Source organism: Stegodyphus dumicola, chromosome 6, assembly GCF_044657685.1.
Source record: "Stegodyphus dumicola isolate Sdum_Otavi_A_Nest chromosome 6, ASM4465768v1".
Classification (NCBI taxonomy): domain Eukaryota; kingdom Metazoa; phylum Arthropoda; class Arachnida; order Araneae; family Eresidae; genus Stegodyphus; species Stegodyphus dumicola.
The window spans coordinates 8,271,029-8,296,242 of NC_140773.1; the positions used below are offsets into that span (position 1 = coordinate 8,271,029).

The window sequence follows — 25,214 nt, forward strand, 5'->3', positions numbered from 1 at the left end:
TATTACAGTTTCTTTTTGTAAAGCACAGGTGTCCCATCACATTTTTGAGACACTGTATACTTAATTTTTTCCTCTAGAAAATGATAAGATCATATTAAATAAAACAACAAGGGCTTCATATTCACGATGCTTTTAAGAATTTTAGACAATGTAGATCTACTAAGGAAACATTACACTAATAAATAATTTTCTTAGTAATGAAAAGCGATCTGTAAAAAACCACACGATATGCCTTGAATTATAAATTTTAAAGAAATTATTTTAAAGAAAGATATTTAAAGAAATTTAGAACCAAATCTTAACTTCTTCCTACCATCTCTGTGCACAAGTAAACTATACTCCTGCGCTTCTGTGTGTATTAAGCGTCACCTGTAAGGATTCTGAAAGGTATTGCTAGAAAAGTCCGAATCGGGTGCCGATATTGACAAGTTTGTTTAATATATGTTAAAATTAAAATATTAATATTACATTTTGTTTCAGTTATTGGGTTATTATTATTTTTCAGTTATTATAATTAGTTTTGCGATCGAATTATTTGTAAACCATTCTGAACGCGTACATAAGTTGACACTTACACCTCAGTAGAAAAGATATTTGCTGAGAAATCTCGATTTATGCACGGCAACATAATTTCCTAGTTTACCTGGTTTTCAGCTCTAGTTTTCCATAGCCATTTCACCATAGTGGGTTATATTGCGCAGCTGCATTTCTTTTGCTATTAACGATTTCAGATCAAATTGCTAGATAATCTGAATTAAAAGTGGGTTGGAAGATTACAATTTTGCTTATGGTTAAGCAAGAATATTTTTTCTAAAAACTTAAAATAAAGAGCCGTCTTTGACGGTTGAGTGTAAAAAAAGTTTCAAAGCTTGTCGAAACTCTCCGAAAAACGAAGGCCACCGGCGGCCGAGCGGTGAAGCCACTGAACACTAGTAGATCGTCCGCGTTCGAATCCCGGAGAATATTGGCTGCATGAACTCTTTTGCGGGTTTCCCCATGTGTAACGAGTATACTAGCCAACTTGTAGAGACATTAGGTATTTTTTGGAAGCAGGAGAATTGAAAAATTAGCAAACGCCTTCGCCGGGAGTCGAACCACGGACCTCTGGAAAACCGGTCCAGCATGCAGAACCACTACACCACGAAGGCACGCTAGGAAAGTGGGAGATATACCTTATATACTTTCCTTTTTAAAGGGCGACTAAAAGTGGGAGATATACCTTATATACTCTCCTTTTTAAAGGGGGACTTTTTAAAGGTTTTAGGGGACCTAGTCACCAAATCCTGGGAGTGGAGAGTCACCATCCACAACCCTTTTAGTTCGGGCACCACTGTAGAGACATTAGGTATTTTTTGGATGCAGGAGAATTGAAAAATTAGCAAACGCCTTCGCCGGGAATCGAACCAAGGACCTCTGGAACATCGGCCCAGAGTGCAGAACCACTACACCACGAAGGTACACTAGGAAAGTGGGAGATATAACTTAAACTTCCTTTAGAACGTTCTTCACGAAGGTATTCCTCCCCTGAAGCAGATAGTCCTCGTGTGTTTGCCATAATAAATTAAAACCAACAAAACCAAAAAAGGAGACAGACTGAAGTTGGATGTAATTGAAAATCTCATTATTCATTTTAGAACATTCAATTCATAACCATATTTAATAAACGTTAATGTCAAAAATATGCTTTTATTTCATTTTTACTTTCTCGCATTCAGGGTCCATAGAAGAAAATGTCCTTATTATGTTATATTGCAGGGCCAACTTCTTTAGTCGGCACTGCATTTGGGCAGAATCATCATTTCTTGTCTACATGCTATTAATCCTAGTATGGAATTCTTATTAAAGGGTGAAAAAAAACTAAGTAATTAGTTACAGATTTTGACGGCACTGTCATAGCTATGTATGTTTTTATAGTGAAAGATGTTTGAATGGAAGAGCTTTTGGCCTCAACCGATGCGAAAGAGTTAATATTTGATTGAAAAAGGTGAGAGCTTCTTGTAGACTGAAGTAAATTCAAAAGAAAGCATTGATTAGGCTTATAATAACCGTGAAGGGACACATCGACTTCACAGATAAAGCGCAATTTCCCTGCTCGTTAGGAACAAAAATTTTGAGTTTGAGCAAATAGCTGAAAGAAACGCTTTTTATTTGATATGTGTGCGATTTGTTACATGTCGAAAATACCTAAACGCAACGAATTAATCCTAAACAAAGTATAAATAGCTAGAAGATTATAATACATTGATAAATACAGCCAAAGAGAAGCAGCGATTAAAATGGGTATTCCTGAAACAAAATTGTTCAGAACACTTAAACAAAGAAAAATAAAATTGACGAAAAACTAGTAAACCATGCAAATACCCCAAGGAAGTGCAAAAGAGATGAAAACTCCAGAGACGTCGACACCGTACTTCTAGAATGTGTTTAAGGGATAAGGCTGAAAGATATACCAATTTCTATTGACAACAGAAGCTGTAGAAATTAAAGCTAGTTACTGTATTATTAACGGGCAATATGGACACAATAATTAAAACGACGTCTTTCGTTACTAGAAGAAAAGCTTCAAGGGAAAAAGAGAGGAGAAAACATCAGTGTTTAAAACAAGCCAAGAAATTACCTTTAACTTACTTTATAAGGTATTTCTCCCACTTCCCTAACGTGCCTTCGTGGTGTAGCGGTAGCACGCTGGGACGGTATTCCAGAGGTCCGTGGTTCGATTCCCGGCGAAGGCGGCTGCATATTTTTAATCTTTTCTGCTTCCAATTAACTTAATGACTCGACAAGTGGCGCCCGAACTGAAAGGGTTGTGGATGATGATTCTCTGCAGCCAGGATTTGGCGACTAGGTCCTCTAAGACACTAGTCGCCCTTTAAAAAGGGGAGTGTATAAGGTATTTCTCCCACTTCCCTAGCGTGTCCTCGTGGTGTAACGGTAGCACGCTGGGCCGGTATTCCAGAGCTCCGTGGTTTGATTCCCGGCGAAGGCGGTTGCGTATTTTCCATCTTTTCTGCTTCCAATTAACCTAATGACTCTACAACTTAAGTAACTAGAACTTATGGATAACAAATCATTTTTATTGATTTCCTTTTGAAATGAGATAGAGAACTGCAAGAAGAAAAAAGAAATCGCTTTACTGTTACATAGCTGTGCTGTAAACCCCTTTGGTTTTTTTCTGAAAAACATTAAACTAATGTTTCTTCATGCAAATACGACTTCTATTAGTCAGCCTTCAGACGAAGGTATTATCAAAGCTTTCAAATGTCAGAGAAAGAAAATGTCTCGCTCACCAAAAAATAAACAAAACTGAATCTTGAGAAAATGCAAGCATTTCGATTTAGATAATTTAGTCGATATCATTTCTAAAGATTATTTATATTACGCAGTCTTTCAAAACACATTTTGAAATTATTTTAGAAAGTGTAATTTTTATTTAAAAGAAGCCCCAGAGGAATTGCACGCTATCAATGTCATTTCGGACGTCAGTGATGGAAATAAGCTATGATTCGTTTTTGAAATACTTGACAATCGATGATAATATTGAAACAAAATGTGGAAATAGTGTAGTGTAGAAAGCGTTAAAAATGTTTCAGAAGCTGAAACCGGCAGTGATACGGACGGAAGTGACTGCATGCCAACCTCAGCTAAATCGAGAAAAGCACTCCTGACTGTAAGAATTGTTGAATCTGAAAGGTGTGGAAACCGGAAAAGTTTTACAAAGTTGAAAATATAGTTGAAAGACTTTTGACAAATACTACGAAACAAATACGAATAGAGAAATTCTTTGTCAAGCTTTAAAATTTATCAGGTATGCAATTACCAAATTTTTTATAAAACATGAGAGATAAATTTTCAAATTTTGCAAATATTTTAACATTAGCATAAATTATTAATTAATGATTTAGGTATTAATTCTCGGATTAATAGTTAGTTCCATCTTACCAAACAAATTCAACGTGACTTACAATATTGAAATCGGCATTTATTAAAATCAAATATGTATGGATGGGAAGCGATTTTAATAAACGGTATGTAATCTATACGTATTCAAAGTATTCCTGTGAAGTCCCCTGTCGTTTCACCTAATATTGGACTTTAACCTACTAATGTTTAAGTTCATAAGATCATATTTACACTTTCATTTCAAACTGTTCTTGATTAAAAATTTTACTTTACTCTTCACTGTAAACTGTATAGTTAGTCCAAAATGGACGTTAGTCCCGAATGGCGCATTAGTCTCGAAACGGCGTTATGCGTTTAATCATTATGAACGGCGTATCACTTTTCAAATTGTTGCTACCAAATATTAGAGCCCTGTATTATATTTAATGAAATTTAATAATGAAGAATCTGCATGAATGTAGGTATGTTTTTTGCACTGTGAAAAAACAGTGGTACCTACCGCCATCAAATGTTGAATAATGTTGTTCTCCACCCGAACATTGACACTTGGATGTCCAAGATTGGTCTTTCGAATTTCTTTCGTTATATATATATCATCTTTTATTTAACTTTAACGAATTTGTGATTAACAAACTCAACAATTTCGAAACGAGCAATGGTAGTACTGTACAGGACAAAATCTTTTTCAGCTCGCGAGATTGTCTATCGGAAATTCTAAAGATGTGCTGTTTTTAAATACTTTTTGATTTTGCTGTTGAATTTTATGTAGCGCAAGCTCCAAGAACGTTATATTTAATAAATAAAGTAAACACACAAGCGGTTAACAATAAAAACATACAAAAATCATAAAGACATTTCAGTATTGATATGATGAATTAAAAGACTGTAAAAGACATAAAAGTGTATGCTAGCACTTAACGCTGCATCGATAAATGTAAACATATATTGCTATGCTGCTTTCAAAATTTTTGAAGTTTTGCTCTTGAATTGAATATGCCGTAAGTGCGAAGAAAATGATGCTTAATAAAGCTAAATAGACAAAACCAAATGGTTAGGAATGAGTGTAACAGCAGTCTGGTAGACTGCGAGTTCAGCAAGAGCGTGAGAAACTTTAACAAACCCTTTAGGGCGGAATTAAGATCTGAAACATTTCAGATTTTTGTTTAATATATTTATCTATAAGGTTCGGCATTAACGAATTAAAATATAGTGCACAGGAAACTGCAGGATTTTATAAGCTTAATCCTACGAAACTCTGTGGCCATATAGAAAATTGGAGTTTATAATTCTGTAGCGTATACGGTATAAAAACTCTGTGGTGTAAGAAAATTGGAGTTTACGATTTCTTAGTAATTGCGAACTTTCCAGACTCTCTCTGTATTCCTTCGGAGCTGTAAAGAAACTAATTTGAGTATAATTTTCTCTTGGTGTTATTTCGAAATTTCTGGAATTCTGATATACGTTCTTTAATGAGCTTTAAGTATTCAGAGACTATTAAATATAAAATAAACCTTTCATAAATTAAATTCAAATTGGCTGCTTAAACTGAATTCCTAAAATAAATACAGGGAATTATTTAAGCGCGATTTACTCTGGATGTCACGTAGTTACAGCTGAAAATTCTAGTAGGTGAAATTTAAAGTTGTTCTGCTTTATTTTATCAGATGTATTTATCAGATGATATTCATGTGAACCTGTCCGGCATACAATAAATAATGCATAATTTTTTCAGCCTTTTTAAGGTTTATTTGTAGTTGAAAACTAGTTTTCCTTGAATTAGATTTGTTTTTTCTTTTTAAATTTGAAATTGTGTAATGTCTGTTAAAGATTTTGCAAAGTTATTAAGCTGTGAAAGACAAGCTTAGGAATGAAGATAGCTGTTTAAATATGAATTATTAGGAAAGGAAATACACCACAGCCAAACGATGGCGGGAGCGGAATAATTCCGAATACATTGGCTACCAAATATTAAATTTTAATCTTAGTGAGAAGACAGAACTTCCAAACTGAACAAGGTAAGTGACTGATTATTTTTTCAGTGTCGCTTGTAAAAGAACAGGGTTATTCAATCAGTTCAAAAGTACCATATATTTCGGTGTATAACGTGGGAAATGTTAATACGAAAAACGAGATTAGAATTAACGGGTGCGTGTTATACAGTGAATATAAAACTGATAGAATTAAAAATAAGGCTTTCACCAATACCATACATTCTTGCAGTAGAACGATTTTAATTTTCTTTCGCAAATTGTATAACTTTGCATCTGGACTAACACTTTGTTTATGCCAATTCAGTATGTCGTAATTAACACTATGTTTGTTTCGTTTGTTAGGAGCCCTAAAAGGAACACTGTATTTCAGCTAAAACAAATGCGATTTACTAAAGTTTTCGATGTTCATTTCAAAATTACGGCTTCAAACGACTACAAAGAGGGAAAATATCTGATTCTAAATTCCTCCTTTGGGTCAGAAATGTATTTGTGCTCCAAATTATTTCCCTCTTTTCTAAAAACTCTAGATTAACATTCTTGTGCATACTTTCATTGAATAAAATCCACATCTTTGCAGAATTTCTTACCCCGACAAGCATTTACCTCACATATAGTACTATATTGCTCCCCTTATCGCTTGTCAATTCAGTATGTTGTTCGAAAGCCTGCGAAACATCTTTAAAGAACGACTTCAGAAAATAAAAACACCCCACATGTATCTTCTTCGTAAGGGAAAGGTTGCGCGTTATACAACGAATATACCTAAAAAATTAAAAATGTAATTTTAAATTATAGGTGCTCGTTATATTATTATTATTATTCGTTATACGGTATAATATTATTATTCGTTACACTGTACGTTATATTTTGCATTTTATCATTACAATGTAAAGTATTTTCTTATACTTTACCGCTTTCTCTTGTAAAAATCTCGCTGGCTTGTTTAAAAACATGTGTAAGTTGTTCAGCATAATAAGAACACTATGATATCATGAACCAGCTCTGTTTTAGCACTGTGAAAGCGTCAATATGGTCGACGGGTTGAAAGGTTTATAGACGCCAGCTTTAAGAGGACAGTGGTTGATGATTTTAGCAAAAATCGACCAAAAATTGGGAAATAAAAATTTAATATGATTATATTCTTCGGTTTTAACTCTATCGTCTACAAAACCCCGCTTTTATGTAAAATTATTTTTAAATAATTATAAGCGTTTGAATACGCCCGTTTACCTTTTTTGTGACATTTAAATGTCAATAAAAGGGTAAACAAACATTTCAGAAACATTATTTTAATTTACGCGTAAATGTGTAAGGTTATGAAGACTGCAATTTATGCAATTCCGTTTCACGGATGAGTTACCCAGACATTCTAAATACCCAACAGATGTCATATAATTTTTTTTTGAAATTGTAGCATTGCTAAAAATATGAAACCTAAATCTCATTCAATGATGAAAAACAAATCAACAGTAAATGTTTTATCCAAAATATTGCCGGTGTATCAATGACTAGCCAGTAATCAGCTTTTAGCATGATCCATATCTGAAAAAATACGAAACACTAACGAGAGTTCACACAGTGACATTTGAAAGAACTGCCCGAAGGAAACATTTGTATTGAAAACAGACTCGAAATAGCTGTTATCACAGCAATTAGTGACTTCAATTTTGAGTGTTTAAATACTTTAGGTATGGAACATAAAGATATAAATTCATGTTCAATATCTATTGGACAGAGGCAAGATAAATGTCGTATACATCAAAGCAAAAAGAGGAGTTCGACTGGATATAAGAAAAGATGAATTACCAAAAAAACTATGTAAGGTAGGTAAACATAGTGAAAACGTAAATGAGGAAGGTGAAACATATGGTGCAGGACATTTTTAAAGTGATTCTTAGTTTTAAAAAAAAGTATTTGGATGAATTTAGTGAAAGTGTTCGAGAAAGTTTCTAAAATAATATTATTTCTTGCCATTCTACGATTTTATTAGTAAAACCATTCTTTATGCATACGTAAAATAATGTTAATATATTTTATATTAAATAAAATTATATATTAGGACATGTTAAGAAGTAAATATTATAGGTAAGCGTAAAAATATTCTTAAAATGTATTTTTCTCACAATGAAATTTTCGCGATTATTACATCTTCAAAATGCTCTATGCGCTTTATTTTATGTTCAAAATGACTGTAATTTCTAATTTAGATTCCCATTTATACATGTAACAAAAATTGGTATGCATTTTTGAATGCGAATTCATTAAGGGGATAAAAGTCCAATTAAATTGTATTAAAGAGAGAAAATGGGAAATTTTGTCCAAAATTCAGGTATATGTGAAAGAAATATTAATTAAAAACTAACATTTTATGCAATTCACTAATTGATACCAAGTTGTGTTTGCAATGCATTTTTAATAAAAATAAAGCTAAAATAACAACAAACGGAAAAAAAATTAAGTGCATGGAGTATTTTTAAAAAATTTAAAAAAATTCAAAAGAAATTTGAAAAAAAAATTAAATTGCAGTGATCCAGAAATTTTTTTCAAAGATATTTGATATAATTATAGTAAAATATACATGCATGCAAAATTTCATAATTCTATGACAATAATTAAAAAAAAAGTATTTGAACGTCCACTGTCCCCTTAAAAGAAAATATAATCTATCATTTATAAACTCATATACAATTTAGTTATTGAAACAAAATGAACTTCAGACGAATTTATCTTTCTCTCTCTATATATGTAATAATAAAATTCCATAGTCAAGAATACACTTAAAGTTTTAACTGTATGTTCTTTTCATTTTTTAATGGCGACGTTCTCTTATTTGAAAGTACGTGGAATTAAATCCACAGCCCCGTAGTCAAGTTGTTTTTCCCGCCTTTTCTACACGTACAGTTATAGAATGTTCTGGAAATACTTAAAGCGAACTGGATTGGTTGACGAGGCTGACGTCATTTCTTGGAAGCTCCGCCTTTCCAGAGGCTATAAAAGCACTCGCAAAGGAACATCGGGGGCTTTTTCTTAAATGTCACAGTGCAGTAAACTTCATACAAAATGTTATTAGAAGTTCTTTTTTATTTACTCCGGATATCTGACTTTTGTAACTGCTATTTCTCCTGACCAATAATAAATGGATCTTGTTTTTTAAACTTATCGTCTGATATTTTAAGCTACGACTACATTTATGATTCTTCACCAATCTATTTATTCTGGACAAAAGCTGGTACATCACACACACACACACACACACACACACACACATATATATATATATGTATGTGTGTGTGTGTTTCTAAATGTTTGTATCGATGCTTAGCTAACAGCTAGAGAACCCGGCTATGAGAAAATTCTTGAAGATTTCACAAGATGGGATTTTATCCAAAGAAATAAAGAAAACTCTAAAACTAATTAAAACTATTATTCAAGAAAGAGGACATTATAAGCACTTCTACCTTTCACATGAAGGAAATGAAAAAGAAATATTTTTTCTGAAGTATTAGAGCTTAGTTAAGAGGGGGAAATGTAACAGGGAAAAAATATTCAATTTTATTGAAGATACAAAATGTAGCGAAAACGAAAGTCAGTTAAACTTCTTATCTTGAAGACATTTGCTATACAAAAGCACATAACATTTTAGCGCAAGCAGTTATCGTTTGACTACGATAGTATTTGCATCTTTTACCTCTGCTTATTGAATTTTTCTTATAATGTGATTTGTAGGATCTTTTCTCGTTCGCTTTGAGTGAAATTATTATTCCAGCTTGAGCCCCAGATAAGATGAGTTCCAGTATTTTATATGTTTTTAATTATTTATTATTGATTTAATAGTTTTTTAAAATTTTATTTATCTTTACCCCTTTATTCAATTTTAATTCTTACTTGTTTTATTACTTTGTAAGATTCCTGTGTTTTAACCCTTTCGCCGTCGTCTCCTGTCCGCGAAAATTTTCCCCCAGCGGCCGTCTGTGTTTCGTAGCGTGTAATGTTGGTTTCTCTGTACATCTTAACTTTCTATACATGACTTTCGTAGTGGATGAATGTCAGTGAACCCTCGACCTGGAGAAAGATGCATCCTTTAGCGAGGTTAGATATCCGGGTCACGTAAGACCCCTCAGTGGCGGCACAGGCCTCACAGTCCCTGCCCGGCTTTAGCGTAGCCTCAGCAGGACGAAGAAGAATGTCGCTTGTGCTGAAGAAAATGATTACTGACGCCTTTGCCTCGGGGCACCACTCCTTCGTTTCCGGTAATTCAAAGGGGTGCCCTACCTTACTATGCCAGTCCCCGTCACTGGGACTCTGAGGGCTGGTCCCCCATCGAGAAGGCCCATAATAATCTAACCATATTGCTCCACCACAGCCAGAGGAACAGACACGACAAAATTATAAGGAAATAAAGCATAATGGGAAAATAATAATACCTCTGCTTATTTCTAACAGCAGGAAAATTTGATAACATCTGATCCAGGAGGTCCACTCCTCCCATTTCGTTATTGCAATCTCTTACAATTATTGGTCCTTTCCGCGTTCCAACTTCAATCATCGAGTTATTATGGACTGTACTCATCAAACGTATATCCTTCTTGTCTTTCCAATTCACAACCTCATTTTTTCTCTTTTTCTACTGAGTACACGTTGAAGCTATCTCTCACTGTCTTGTACCTTATGTAAAATGGCGCGAATATTTATAAAACTCGAGGAAAATTCAATTAGAAACTGATTAGTGCTCCCTCTAGGAGGTATTAACAAACAAAAATAAAAACTCAAACAAGTAAACATTTAGAAAGCGTTTTAAACGTTTAAAAGATTTAAAATGCAGAAGAACGCTTGAGGCGTGTTACGACCGCCCTGCGGAAGTTTCACTTGAACGCTGTAGACGCGTTACGGACGACGAAGAGGTTAATCTACAGCTAAAGTTGAGGAACCTTAAGAACAGGTAAGCGAATAATCGCTTTAGTTTAGTAGACAGAGAATAGAGACTAGAGAAGGGTTAATTATCCTTTATTATTCCAAATAAAGTTTAACGGATGACTCCTGCTTGGAGTTTACAATAAAGCCTCCACTCGGGCTTGAGCTCAGAAACTAAGAAATAAGGCTTAACTAACTTTAACTAAAAAGATATAGCCAAAGCTATCAAAATTCTTATAGAGTTGGCCCCTTAATGCTAACTAACGGGGAAGCTATCAAGAGCGTAAAGTACAACCGAGCGTAATAATAGCTTGGGAGAGAGTACTCCAAAGGCTAACTCGCGCTGATCAGAATCTCTAAGGCTCTCTAACGAAGTCAGCAGAACTTCACAGTTAAATACTACTTCTCCTCATTTGCATTCAAACGCGATTCTGAAAATACTTTCTGGCCGGAAGTTTTAAGCTGAAATTAAGGCAAGACAAGTAATTTTAACTCAAAATTAACTGTTAGAAAATTAAGATAAACATTAAATAACTATGTATTAGGCCTTTATTAAATACACTGCTTATTTGTAATCTTGCATAGAGTAAATCTAGGCTATGAGCGGCTTGCAGAAGTATTTCGCTTAAACGCATGCAAATTTGTTAAGCAAGAGTATGAGCTGATTGTTCGTTTAAGCCTTTGCGGCACAGTGTGCCGATCTGAACACACCTGAAAATTTCCTTCTGTACGCACAGAAAAATTGAATGAAAACGGATTTATAGGTTACTCTGGACCTTCTTTATTTATATTAGATGGCAGCTCAACACAAACGAGTCCATATATTTTAGCCATGTTTAGTTTTTTTAGAACCCTCATTTTTTAAAGAAATCTTCCAGATTTTTTTTAGGGTATAAAAAGAATTGTCTGAAAATAAATTTCTATGTTATTTTTTGGCTGTATGCTAATCTCCTTATTCTATGTTAGTTTTAAATTTTTACTTTGAAATCTTGCCTAAAATCAAACGGCGAATCCTATGTGTGCCCAGACCGGGCTCACCGATAATCTAGGACAACTGAGTGTCTGTATTCTTTGTTTCTCCGCATCTCATCGGTCAGTTTATTGACACACAATGCTCGTTTCAGCACTCCTTTCGAAGCTCTATTCAATCAGTGTGCCCACCAACAGAATTAAGAGATAAGTGCTATCTTCACAAAATTTTATTTGTGTACTTCTCTAGGCCTAATTAGACTGCCCACCTTTTTTTTTTAATCAAAACTCGAACTTTAGAATGTAGCGTGTCGGAAAGGGTTAAGTGAATGAGGCAAAGAATCTAACGAGAGCAATGACTCCGTGCAGGACATTCTAAGGGAAACTGGTTTGTGTTCATGTTACATACAGCGATACCGCGAAGACAACCAACATCCAGTTTTCCCGCCAGCATTCGAAACCAGAATCGAACTACCACTATTCAGAATTTTCTTTTCGGTTCGACCACTGCTGAACCATAATTTATATTCGTTTGCAGCTATGTTGCAATCCTAAATGCCGTTAACTGCAACCAATCAACCGCAGTTTTAACATCAGTCTTAGCTTGAACTTCAAAATAATTGCGTGAATTACCAGTTTAATTCCGTCGAAAACAGGAGCTTAAATTTTAAAGATGAATTAAAGATTTATTTTTATTATTATGCCTGTGAATGGTAGCATTCAGAGAATTCGCTATACTTGAGTGCGCATATAAGATGGTTTAAGGAATTTATGCTTAGTCGAATGACAGCATTCTGTGTAATCCTGATATACATGGGAAGCGTGAAAAATTATCTTAAATTTCGCTCATTGACTATTCTTGTCGAGGGCCTGTTTCTAGAATATTTCCTGCCATCTCCTCTGTTAGTTTCCGACCATGATCGTGCTTCTCCATTTTATTTCCGTTAGAACATTATTTTACGTCATAAGTAAAAATATTGCACTTCCCTCAAGGTATATTAAAATGTAAAAATTAATATATTTGATCATAGTTACTGGAATGCTGATTAATGTACATGCAGTTTAATGATAACTATGATCTATATTGCAGATTTAATAATAATGAAATTAAATTATTATGCACTGTAATTGCAACTTACAATGTAATTATAACTGAAGTTTTAATTGTATAGTTGCAAATATAATGCGATTATAATTATAAAACTTAAAATTACAATTTTGATTAATTTTAAATACAGTTACGTTGTATACGTACTATTCATAATTACAGCAACACTGTACTGTAATTAAATATAGTTGATTTATATTATATGAACACGATTTAAAATGGCATTGCAAATGTTTTGTGTAGTTGAATTGCTTATATTTGATTTTACATTGTAATTTAGGATTAAATCAGTTACATTGCTATTAATTAATTGTAGCTTTGTTGATTAGCTATGGTAAGACTATCTACATGTAAATTCAAAGAATGAAGGAGATATGAATGCAGGAAAAAAATGTTTTTCAGAATGTCTCAGTAAGAAAAAACTGGTTCCATTTTACGAGCAGTTGTGTCTCAAGAAAGCCTTGAAAATGCAAAAAAGTTAGAATATGATTTACATGCTGTTTGTATAGTAGAAACTTATTAGCTGAAGGTCAGTCACGTAAGACACTCATGCAGTTTTTTATGAGCCTATATTTTATTACCTCTCTTATTTTATAACTTCTTTCCTATAAAAATTTTAAGTTTCTGAGTCACGAATAAAACCTCTAAATCATACAATTATTCAAACACGGATTATAAGATGCTTTCTAGTGATTTTTCGGCTGCACGTTTCTTCTGTATTAACATTTTATGGAATTATTATTTAGAGCCATTATGGAATTCTTATCTAAAGCCACCTAAGCAGAAAAGGGTTACCACGGCTAAGTCTTTGTGGATCTTTTCCTTTTATTTACAACCCACCAGTGGGCAAGTAGTTAGGTCGCTGAACATCTGTAGTTCGACTTAATTGGTTTCACTGTGGTCCTAAAATTGTTTTCGTAGTGCTTGAAAGAGTTCTGGGAAGAAACTGAAATTTGATATCCTTTGACAAAATGATCCTAACTCATGTAGTTCCAGAAGATTTATAACGTTACAGATGTAATTTTACAGTAATAAATTTATAAATACATGCAAACAAAAGATAACTGAATGCAACAAAGAGAAAAATAAAATAGAGTAAATATATTAATCGAAGTATAATTTGATATAGCAAAGAGCTAAAAGAAAAAGAAATCACTCTAGATATCTTTAGACTTCTTACCATTTAATAAATTGACTCATAAAAGTTTTCAATATGGAATAAATATATTAAAAATTTCACATATTAGCACTTACATTACTAATTTTTTTAATTTTACCTGTACAGGTTCCACATATATATTTTTACGGTATTCACAAGCATTTAAATTTTGTTACATCGGCATGCATTTACCTGTTTAAGCTTACGGGAAGGGCTGTTGCAAGTATAAATTCTATTTTCATCAGATACAAGAAGCTTGTGAACTTTGGATGAAATGTTATTCAGTTGCTTCCGTGTAAATTATCTATGCATTTATCGTGGCCAAATCAAGAAAAGCCACTTGAACTAGCCAATGTCTGGATGAGGACTTCATTGAGTATTTTGTGGTCATCTGGTCCAAAGCACGAACTCTACATATTTTCCTGAAGAAAGCTCATCCCTAGTATAAGGCACTTCTCCTTTTGAACGATTTACTGTGCCAACGCAGCTTATCCGTGAACTGCTCATTTCTTTTACTAATTTCAGCGGAGTAAAAAAAATTGTCCGTTGTCAGCACTACTTACATGCACTACTTGAGTTATCATCAATTATGTTTTCCCTTGCTAACTAAGGTGGCCCAGCTACTTCTCGCAGGATACCCTGCTGAGGACGTCACGCTGTAACACTTTTTGAAATATTTCCTATTTTCTGAACTGAGTCATCATTCGCTGTTTTTTCATCGTTTTGAATTTCCTTACTTTCTTTGTTCTCGAGTTCTGTTTTGTTGCCTTTCTCTACTTTCTCGAGCTCAACTACTGTCGTTGATTTCACTTCCGGAAACTATAATAGTAGAAGATAAAGTAATATAAATTTTTACTTTTGTTTCCTGTTTCGTGAACAGGTTGTCCATCAGATGAATTAGATTCATTTGTTTCAATAACAGCAATTCGGTTCTCGTCGAATAAATTGGATATAGTTTCGGTATGAAATTCTTCCAGCAGGTTCAGTTTCTGAAGCGCGATAATTATCAGAAAGACTTTCAAAACCTTTCAGCATCTTCTTCTTTCGTTAGATATTTTCTATCAGCCCGTCTATGCGACATTATAAACAGGCCAGAAGAACAAAACTGTCCGAATGAAGTACAGTTGTGTCTACCGAAAAATAACCTTTCTAACACAAGGGAAACGGGAAGACACGTGGAGAGCATTTCCAAGCGGATGTTTTTATTCCCCTCCCCATTCATTTCTGTGAAATATACAACCTTTCTTACCAAAAATGCACTTGTTTATTTAGCAGTAAACTGGAAATGGCTTAAAACAGTGTTAAAAATAACGAAAATGTATAATTTTCTGGATACGGTCAAAATGGCCGATAGCCGTAATTCTAGATATAAACAATAATATTGGTGAAAATAAATTATATAAAATGGGCAAAAAAAATATCCTGTAATGTTCGTAAGTGTTTAGAAAAAGTCAAAACTATCAAATTTATAAATAAAGAATGAAAAAGGTTATGTCCAATTAAAATGGAGATACGATAAAAATCACCGTTGCCGTAACTCTAATGTTAAAGCGCTGAAGATTTCTGAAGTGAATGGCAACAGCAATGAACTATCCAAAATGGGCATATCGATGGAGTTCCTTGAAATATGGTCGTTGACACAGGAGTTAATGTTACCATCATTCGGAAAAATTTAGCTCAACATTTTAAAGATAAACTCATTTGGACGCCATCCTGTGTTACCCTCCAGAATACATCTGGTGATAAAATCGACATAGATATCCCATCTACGTCGTGTGTGAAAGAATCGTGTCGATCTCCTTGTGATCTCCTTGTGTCGTGTCGATCTCCTTGTGTGAAAGTGTCGTGTGTGATCTCCTTGTGTTAGAAAGTTAAACGTGAACATCACGTTTGGAAGTGCTGCTTTCTATCATACGGCATATGTGGCAGATATTACAGATCCTTGCATACACGGAATGAACTTTTTAAGACAATACAATTTTTCCTTGGACTCCAAAAACAACAAACTGCTTTCAACATCAGAGGATATAACTATCCATCATCAGAAGAGATCCTGACCTGAAAACGCTGACTCCTTGTCTAAAATACCCTGCTCAGAAAGCTTCCGAAATCATACTAGGGTCGAAGAGAAACACGAGACTACCGACTTTTATCTATCCCAGATGCTAATCGGTCGTAACCTTCGTCTGTCTTGTGATCCCTAGTTTGGTCGCCCTCCGGATGCGCCTCCATGCCCGGTTTGAAGTGATGCACAATTTTGCACGAGAGCGAGTCAACTTGGCGACAGAGAAGATAAAGACCCGATACGACACCAGAGCTACTAGACAATCGATTTAACGAAGGAGACAAAGTGTGGTTGTGGAATCCGACTCGACGGAAAGGAGTCTGTCCTAAACTGCAATCACCTTGGGATGGTCCATGCACAGTTCTAAACAGGCTGAATGACGTCGTGGTTCGGATCCGTAAGTCATCGAACCCTAGGCTTAGAGTTCTAGGCTCTAGAATCTAGGCTCTAGTACTCTAGGCTTAAGTCGTGCATTACGACAGGTTAGCTACTTACTATGGCCATAGCACGTAGTGTATATAATTGTAAATATTATAAGACCATGGTCCTTTTTGTTTCTAAATTCGTATTTGATTTGATTTGCATTCAATATTTGATAACATCTGATTTGTTCTAAGTTACTCATTGCAATTATTGTTTGTGTTGTTTGTTTTTGTAATGTAATGTTTATTATTGCAGTGATGCTTTAGTTGTAAATTTGGCTTTTTGTCTAGGGATTGTGCTGCTCAGGACGTGCAATCCCTGGAAAGGGGGCAGTGTTACAGATTTTGTACTTAGTTAGCTACTTTTAGTAGTACTGTAATTAAAATTGTTTTATTTTCCCGTGCAACGCAACGCCTGACAAGTTCTGAGAGAAAGCTACGCCGAAAGATTAAATATACAGGAGCACGCGCTTAGCTGTGACCGTAATTCTACCCTTTTGCTTTCCAGAAATCTCGAGAAGACGGAAATTACCAGAATATTCTTCTGCCCGATTAAAAAGCTTTAAAAGGCCAGATAGAAACATCTCAGTTCAGTTGTTTACTTAGTTATTGCTACTGATTGTAGCGAATTCGTGGTGAAATCGGATTAGCTTTCTCGGCGCTTTGGATTGCGTTCTATCTAGTGTTTTACTAGTTTAAAATATAACTACTGTGTGATATTGTGATATTGTACAAATATCTCTGTGGAAAAATTTCAGCATTTTGTTTTATTTCTTGTGATAAGCATAAATTTTATTACTTTTCATCAGACCTTGTGCATTCAATCTCTTAGGAAGCTGTACGCACGCAACACGTATAGTCTTTAAATTCATTTATTCCACCATATGAGTTTCCGATACAGAGGCTGTTCACACAATTTTAGACGATGTATATTGTATTCACAAAACTAAATTACATAAAATTCTTGTGTTTTAAATGTTCTATTTGCCACCCCTTATTCTGAACTATCTTTCGACACCGCGATTTCCAGGATAATAATGCCTTTTGAAGTATTAGAAGAGGTATTCTATCCCATTCCTCACGAACAGCTTTCCAGAATCATGCTAGGGTTTTGGGACAACGTTTTTGATAATACAGTTTTTAAAAGTCCGAAAGCACAAAAATCCATACGTGACTAGTAGGGATATCAGTGAAGTGTGTTAGTTAAAATAAATATAAACCCTACAAGTGTATGGCCTTGATACCAGTTTTTTGTTCCATTTCTTTTAGGAAATTTACAGTGAAATTTGATGTGTGACTGCTAGCTGTGCTCTGATGGAGTCTCATAGATTAATGGCACTGTGGGTAAAGCGATGGTATTTCATTCAGAAAAATTGGCGATAAAATATGTTCCTGATAGTATTTGGAGTTAATCTTGAAATTTTTTTGCACTTGCTTTATATTTAACTTGCCATTATAAGAAAACCAGCAATAATCATGAATCCCTTAGAAAAACTTTCTTTCGATTCTTTGAACTATGTACTTAAATTTTTTTCTCCCCTTTTATGATAATAAATGGCTCTTTTATGTTACAATCATTTAAATACACCCATGCTTCACCTATTGTGACAATTGTTTTCCATTTTTCTTTGGATAAGTGTTTCTCATATAGAATTCTGCAGCCTGTCCTGCGTGGAACGATATGCTTTGGAAGCGACGATGCACATTGCGTTTTTTCTCTTTCTTAAGATTCCAAATCAACGTTTATAATTTTGTTTACAGTGGACACCGAGCATTTTAATGATTTTGCAACTGTCCTTTGACTAGGGGTCTTTTCTTTTAACATTAAACAACGTCCCTTTGCAATAGTCGAACATGTCTGTTTTTTCTCTGGATACTTGTTTGGAATTTTTGTCTCATTTGAGGCTCCAATTTGACGGTTTTTTTTTTCTTTCTTGTTGATGATATTACCTATCGACGCTTTAGATATAGCAAAACCATGACTCTCACGTCGTTTTTGGATAACGGAGTATGCATATTTCTCTTCGGAAAGAGCGTAAATGTAGCCTTCGAACCACTGATTTGTTAAATTCGCTATTTTGAATAAAAACAAAACTTTCAAGCCACAGACGATAATTTTGACTTTTAAAAACATAGTACAATTGCAAGTACCTCTTTTACAGCAAACGATTTTTTATTACCGTTTACCAAAATCGTCTAAAAATTGCGCGAACAGCCTCTGTATAACAACTGATTTCAGTTAGAGTATTTCTGTAAGTCTGATACAGTACAGATAAGACCAAATGTGAAATGACCTAGATTAAATTTTGGATATTATATATAAGTCCACACAGACCTATTTTTCAGCATTTTTACAAAGATAAAATTTCGACGACAGGTATATTTGCATATCTGGTATAAATAATTAATAATTCCTATAACATTCATCATTTTTAGCAAGGGAATATATTTGCTTTGGAGATGGAGTCTTTGGAATTGTGTCAGCCATTGATACGGAAAAACGACGAATTAACATATTACCAAAAGCTGAAAAAGGTTCTCCCAACGTTGACATCCGAAAAAATAATACGATATATGCTCTTGCTGTGAGTATGAATTTTTTTATTTATACTTTTTAAGTACTTCTATTTTCAAGTTTCAGCATTTCATTTTTCAAGTGTGACAGTTTTTCTTATGTTTATATATTTGTATCATATTTGAATACTTTCCATATCTTCAAACCTAGAAAGGGGATAAAAGTTAGCTTAGCTCCTTTTGGATTAGAATTTTGTTCTGAAATGTAAAAGTATTAAAAATTATTCTTTAAACAACTTTTAATCCATTCGATAAACAACACAACGTTTTATGATGAGATACGCAATCAGTAAGCTGCAACTGAATGCTGACTGATATGCTGACTTTCCCCTTTAAATATACTGAAACATTTTTAAACGCATCTTAACATTTGATAGAGACTGTTTTAAAAATCATTGAAAAAATTTTCAATATCGAATGATTTTGATAAAATAAGCAATGAATTCTAAACATGTTATTACATTTTTACATTTTTCAGATGGTTACTACTGAGCATTACAATGATAATGGCGTTGCATTATGTGATTTCAAATAAAATAGACGAAACAGATGGAATTACATCGGAAATCGTCTATGATATATATAGTGAGTTATACTATAATTACTTTTTTGTAAGTATATAATCAAAGTAAACTTTCCTCTGTTGCAACATTCATAGTAAATTGTCTTGCAGATATTTAGTTATTTATAATGCATATATAACAGAATTTAGTATCTTTGTCAGCAACAAATTTGCGTAAATTTATAAATTTTCATAGCTGAATCAGAAGAACAGTTTAACTAAAATACTGAACATCTGAGAAGTTTTACGAAGCTCACCTTACTTAGACTACTGTTTACTAGTTGTGTCAGCAACAAATTCGGCACTGAGTATCTTCTGAATTTCAGTCTTTCATTGCATTTTAATTAGATGCTTCTTCATTATTCAGATGAAATAAATAGAAAGATGTTTGAGATTGATAAAAGTATGAGAGAAATATATACTGAGTGGCCAAACTATTACAGATTATCGCCAATGACCCGTATGTCTACCTCCAGCTTTGATCACTTTTTGATTTCTGGAGTAAGTAAAAGTGATTAAAGTAATTAAAAAGTAAACGTAATTAAATATATTAAGTTGATTGGGTGACTTCCATCAAATTTCTCTCCACAGTGTGGAATACATAGCAGGAGAAAAGAAAGCAAAGAGAAAACATCGTTCTAAAAAATCGGCTTCGAAAAATAAAGCCATTCAAAAACATCGCAATTTTAAAATATCATCACAGATAATATCGCGACAAAGAATAAAGCACTAGCAAATAATAACACAGGCATGTATTTTTCAAGCCTTAAAATTTGTAAATGTATATTCTTTTAATGATGTGTGAGCTTAGTGAGGTTTGATTTGGTTTATATGATTACGGTATAGCTTAGAGATCTATCTGCCTAAGGGAAAGGATGACTTCATGGAAGTCTTTCTAAGGGAAACTGGCTCGTATACACGTTACACATGGGGAAAAACCACAAAATCGTCCGTGCAGACAAAAGTCTGCACAAACAAAGTCCGTCCACAAAGTCCGTCCACACAGACAAAGTCCGTCCACAAAATCGTCCGTCCCTTTCGCGGGATTCCAATCTCGGACCTAACTACTAGTGTTCAACGACTTTACTACTCAGCTGCTGGGCGAGCTCAGTAAGAAATGAGGAATATTTTCCCTCTATATTTCACATTTTTGGATTAATTAGTAACCAAGTGCAAGAAGGGAATTTAAGTCTTATGAAACTGAAAGGAGTAGAAAATAAAAGCTATGTATAGCAGTTAATAGAATTTTAAATTTATGATTAATTATTAATAGAAGTTACTAATTCAGAAGACAAACAAACAAAAATCAGCGTTATATTTGCAAAATTGGAAATTTTGTATACACTGTGGAAATTTTGTAAATATAACGCTGATTTTTGTTGTTTGTCTTCTGAATTAGTATTTATTCGGCGTGTTATTGTGTCTTAATAATAGAAGTTATTTAATTAATTTCTTTTACAAATGTGTATTGATAGATTTGTATGAAAAATTCAGTCTAAAAATTATCAAAATGGACATACGTAAATTTAAAATTATATCAACAACTATATGTATTAATAATTTTCTACTTCATTTTTTGAATGCTAGTCTTGCTTTTTAGGAAATAACTATTAATTAATCCAAAAATATGGAATGTACAGATAAAATTATTCGACATTCCTTCTTTTGCTATCAAATCATTATGCAAATACGCATTTATAATTTTTAAACCCTGAAAAACACATGTTTGAGACATTATCGCCACGCGATGATTTTTACCGCGACATTTTCTGCAACAGTATTTTAAAAATGCGATGTTTTTGAACCTCTTTATTTGCCACGACGATGTTATTTCCCACGCGATGTTTTCTCTTTCCTTTGCTTTCTCCCACAATGATTTGTACTACAACATTTTCCGCTTGTAAGATTTTTTCGGCTACGTTTTCGTCCACGATGCTTTTTGCGGACACATCTGACAGCTATTTGCTTAAGGATAAGATGTCTTCGTAAAAAAAATGTACAGGCACGCTTTAGCATTGTCTTCAGCGGTCTTTTGATTCGGCTACTTGTGGACCTTCAAACTGTGAACGTGCTGGTTAATTCAAAAATTTTAATCCTATGTAGCGTTTGCTGTTTCTCTTCGTTTAAATCCGAATTCTGTATTCTGCTTGCTGAATTACTGCCTTCTAAAAAGTAAAAAAAAAAAAAAAAAAAAAAAAAAAAAAAAAAAAAATAGGGGTAGAACGAAACAAATTTGTGCCCTTATAACAAAGTTACAAAAATTACATTTTACTTGTAGTTTTTAGGGATAATTTTTTATGCGTGCTTTTGCATAAGAAAAAAAGAGTTTTACAGAGGCTGTTCGCACATTTTTTAGACGATTTTGGTAAGCGGTAATAAAACATCGTTTGCTGAAAAAGAAGTAATTGCAATTGTACTATGTTTTTAAAAGTCAAAATTATCGTCTGTGCCTTGAAAGTGTTGTTTTTATTCAAAATGGCGAAATTAACAAAGCAGTGGTTCGAAGGCTACATTTACGCTCTTTCAGAAGAGAAATATGCATACTCCGTTATCAAAAAACGATGTGAGAGTCATGGTTTTGTGATATCTAAGCGACAAAAATTCCAAACAAGTATCTAAGGAAAAATCGGACATCTTCGACTAGTGCAAAGGTACGTTGTTTAATGTTAAAAAAAATCCCCCTAGTCAAAGGACAGTTGCAAAATCATTAAAATGGTCGGTGGCCACTGTAAACTAAATGATAAACGTTGATTTAAATCTTAGAAAGCGAAAAAACGCTATGTGCATCGTCTTCTTCCAAAGCATATCGCTCAACGCAGGACACGCTGCAGAATTCTATATGAGAAAAATAGAAAACAATTGTCACAATAGATGAAGCATGGGTGTATTTAAATGATTGTAAAAAAAAAGAGCCATTTATTATCATAAAAGGGGAGAAAAAAAATTAAGTACATGGTTGAAAGAATTGAAAGAAAGTTTTTCTAAGGGATTCATGATTGTTGCTGGTTTTTCTTATAATGGCAAGTTAAAAATAAGGAGAGTGCCAAAAAAATGTCAAGATTAACTCCAAATACTATCAGGGAATCGTTTCATAATCGAAATTTTCCCCCTCTCATTCTTTCTATTCAAACAGCTAACATTCAGGTTGTTTTATCTGTCTATTTTTGTTTGTCTAAACAAGTATTATTTTATACCTATGTGTATTAAAGTATGCGGGATTTCTTGGGATTTGCACTCTAAAGAATGTCGTCTGGAAATAACGAGACGTCTCTCAGATTTAATTCCACCAGTTTTAGTACAAATATATCTAATACAAATGAAGTCAAATATTATTTCACGAGCCGAGCTTATTTCGGCAGCATTTACAGATTTAATTGTCACACAGATAAAATACGAAAACTCTATATACCTTCGTATTCAGATTTCTAGGATGCAATTAGCATTAAACTAGGGAACTATGAAAAAGAACGTGAAAAAGATACTATTTTATAATAACAAATGAATTATACAATCAACGATGCGCCATTTCATGTACACATCTAGGATACAATCATTTTGATAAATTCCATTCTCTGGAAATTAAATCTCTGAATATAGACTATTCTTGAGGCACTGTAAGTATCTACTTCCTTTTATATTGTTATTACTTAATCCATTTTATATTAACATACTTTTTAATAGCATTTAAACTTCTTGTGTCCCCTATGAAGAAATGGCGCTTTTGATCTGATTCTGTAGTTACTCATAATTGTCTTATTTTTTTCCATGCGCTGATATAGATTTTTTACTTCCTTGTACGAGGTAAAAAGGAAGTATCGTAATCGCGACAAGTTTCAGGCATCATATTTCAAAGAAAATATCCATTTTGATCGCTATCGAATGTTAACGAAGTTTTTGCGTGACATCTGTTCGTAAGGACAGAATAAAAGACCCGTTTCCTCCAAAAAAAAAAAAATATATAAAACTGCTTTAAAATGAATTCTGAAGAGAATTTTTCGTGCTGTCTGTACGAACGAATGTACGTACGTACGTATCTCGCATAACTCAAAAACGAGTAGCCTCAGAATGTTGAAATTTTGTATATAGGACTGCTATAACATGTAGATGTGCACCTCGTATTTTGGTTGCAATCGGCCGCACCAAACGTATATAAATATTTATATATATATCCACTCTGTTACCCGGCTCAGTGATCTCAGTTTCTTTACTCTTATATGTTTGTAAATTGTATATTTTTTGCTTAAAAATGATTGAATTGTGTTGTTTTTATCTTCCGATTAAGGTTTTTATGACTTTCGTAAATCTGGGTGCAATACTTTTAGAATTATCAACAATTTTAAAGTTGTTTAAGTGCCGCTAAGCTTTTTTTTTTTTTTTACGGCGGCCATTGATTGTTTACATTTGAAACAGCAGGCTAGTGGATTTGTTGCCAATCTAGGGAAACTTAGCTTCGCAACAACAAAGATAACGCCTTCATTTATTATTGCCAATTAAATCATGCTTAATCCTTTCTGGATTGTTTTCGATGAAATAAGTATTTAAGATTTACTTCGTAATTTTTAATATAGATATTTTGAGTTTTTATGTATTTTTGCCTTCTCGCGAAGTGAGAATTGAATTAATTGAATGAGTAATACTCAATTGTCTGTGAAAAACTGTTTCTTTATTGTTTTGTTTGCTTAATTTCTTTTATACATCATTCTAGCTTTATTACAGTATTTGAATAGAACATGTGGCAACGATTAGATAATTCTTTTCTTTAAATGATATAAATTTTGTGCATTCTGAGTTATAGTTTTGTGCATTCTGACATCTGTACGTAAAGACGGAATAAAAGACTCTTTCCCCCCCAAATAAATATAAAAACTGATTTAAAATGAATTCTAAAGAGAATTTTTCGTGGCGTCAGCGCGTACGTAGACGTAAGCACGGACATTACGTACGTACGTATGTACGTATCTGGCATAACTCAAAAACGAGTAGCCTCAGAACATTAAAATTTTGTGTACAGGACTGCTATAACGTGTAGATGTGCACCTCGTATTTTGATCCACTCTATTACCCGGCTCAGTGATCTCTTCTTTACTCTTATATATTTCTAAATAGTGCATTTTTTTTGCTTTAAAATGATTGAATTATGTTGTTCTTATCTTCCGGTTAAAGTTTTTATGCCTTTAGTAAATCTGCATGCAATAGAATTACCAGTAATTTAAAAGGTGTTTAAGAGCGGCTAAGCCTAATTAGTTTTGCGATGGCGGCCATGTTTGTTTATATTTCAAACTTGGCAAAATAGCGGATTTGTTGCCAATCTAGAGAAACTAAGCTTCGCAACAAAAAAGATAACGCCTTCTTTTGTTATTGAGAATTAAATCATGCTTGCTCCATTCTGGAATTTATTCGAGGAAATAAGTGTTTAAGATTTACTTCATAATTTTCAATACAGATAGTTTTGCCTTGTCGCGAAGTGAAAATTGAATTTAATTGAATGAGAAATACTGAATCGTCTATGAAAAACTGTTTCTTTTTTGTTTTCTTGTTGTTGTTTGCTTAATT

The 25,214-nt window shown here is 33.5% G+C and overlaps 1 protein-coding gene across 3 annotated transcripts in view; it reads left to right on the plus strand.

Moving 5' to 3' along the window:
• LOC118180844 (immunomodulatory peroxidase-like) overlaps positions 1-25,214 on the plus strand; it is a 109,173-nt gene that overhangs the window by 31,577 nt on the left and 52,382 nt on the right. For 2 of the 3 annotated variants that reach the window (XM_035349900.2, XM_035349897.2), the window contains exons 2-3: positions 18,962-19,110; positions 19,578-19,684. In XM_035349900.2, coding sequence (XP_035205791.1) covers positions 18,986-19,110; positions 19,578-19,684 — 232 coding nt within the window. In that variant the 5' untranslated portion in view covers positions 18,962-18,985. Of the gene's footprint in view, positions 1-5,748; positions 5,916-18,961; positions 19,111-19,577; positions 19,685-25,214 lie in introns of those variants that run through there. The other variant, XM_035349898.2, reaches the window with a different exon arrangement.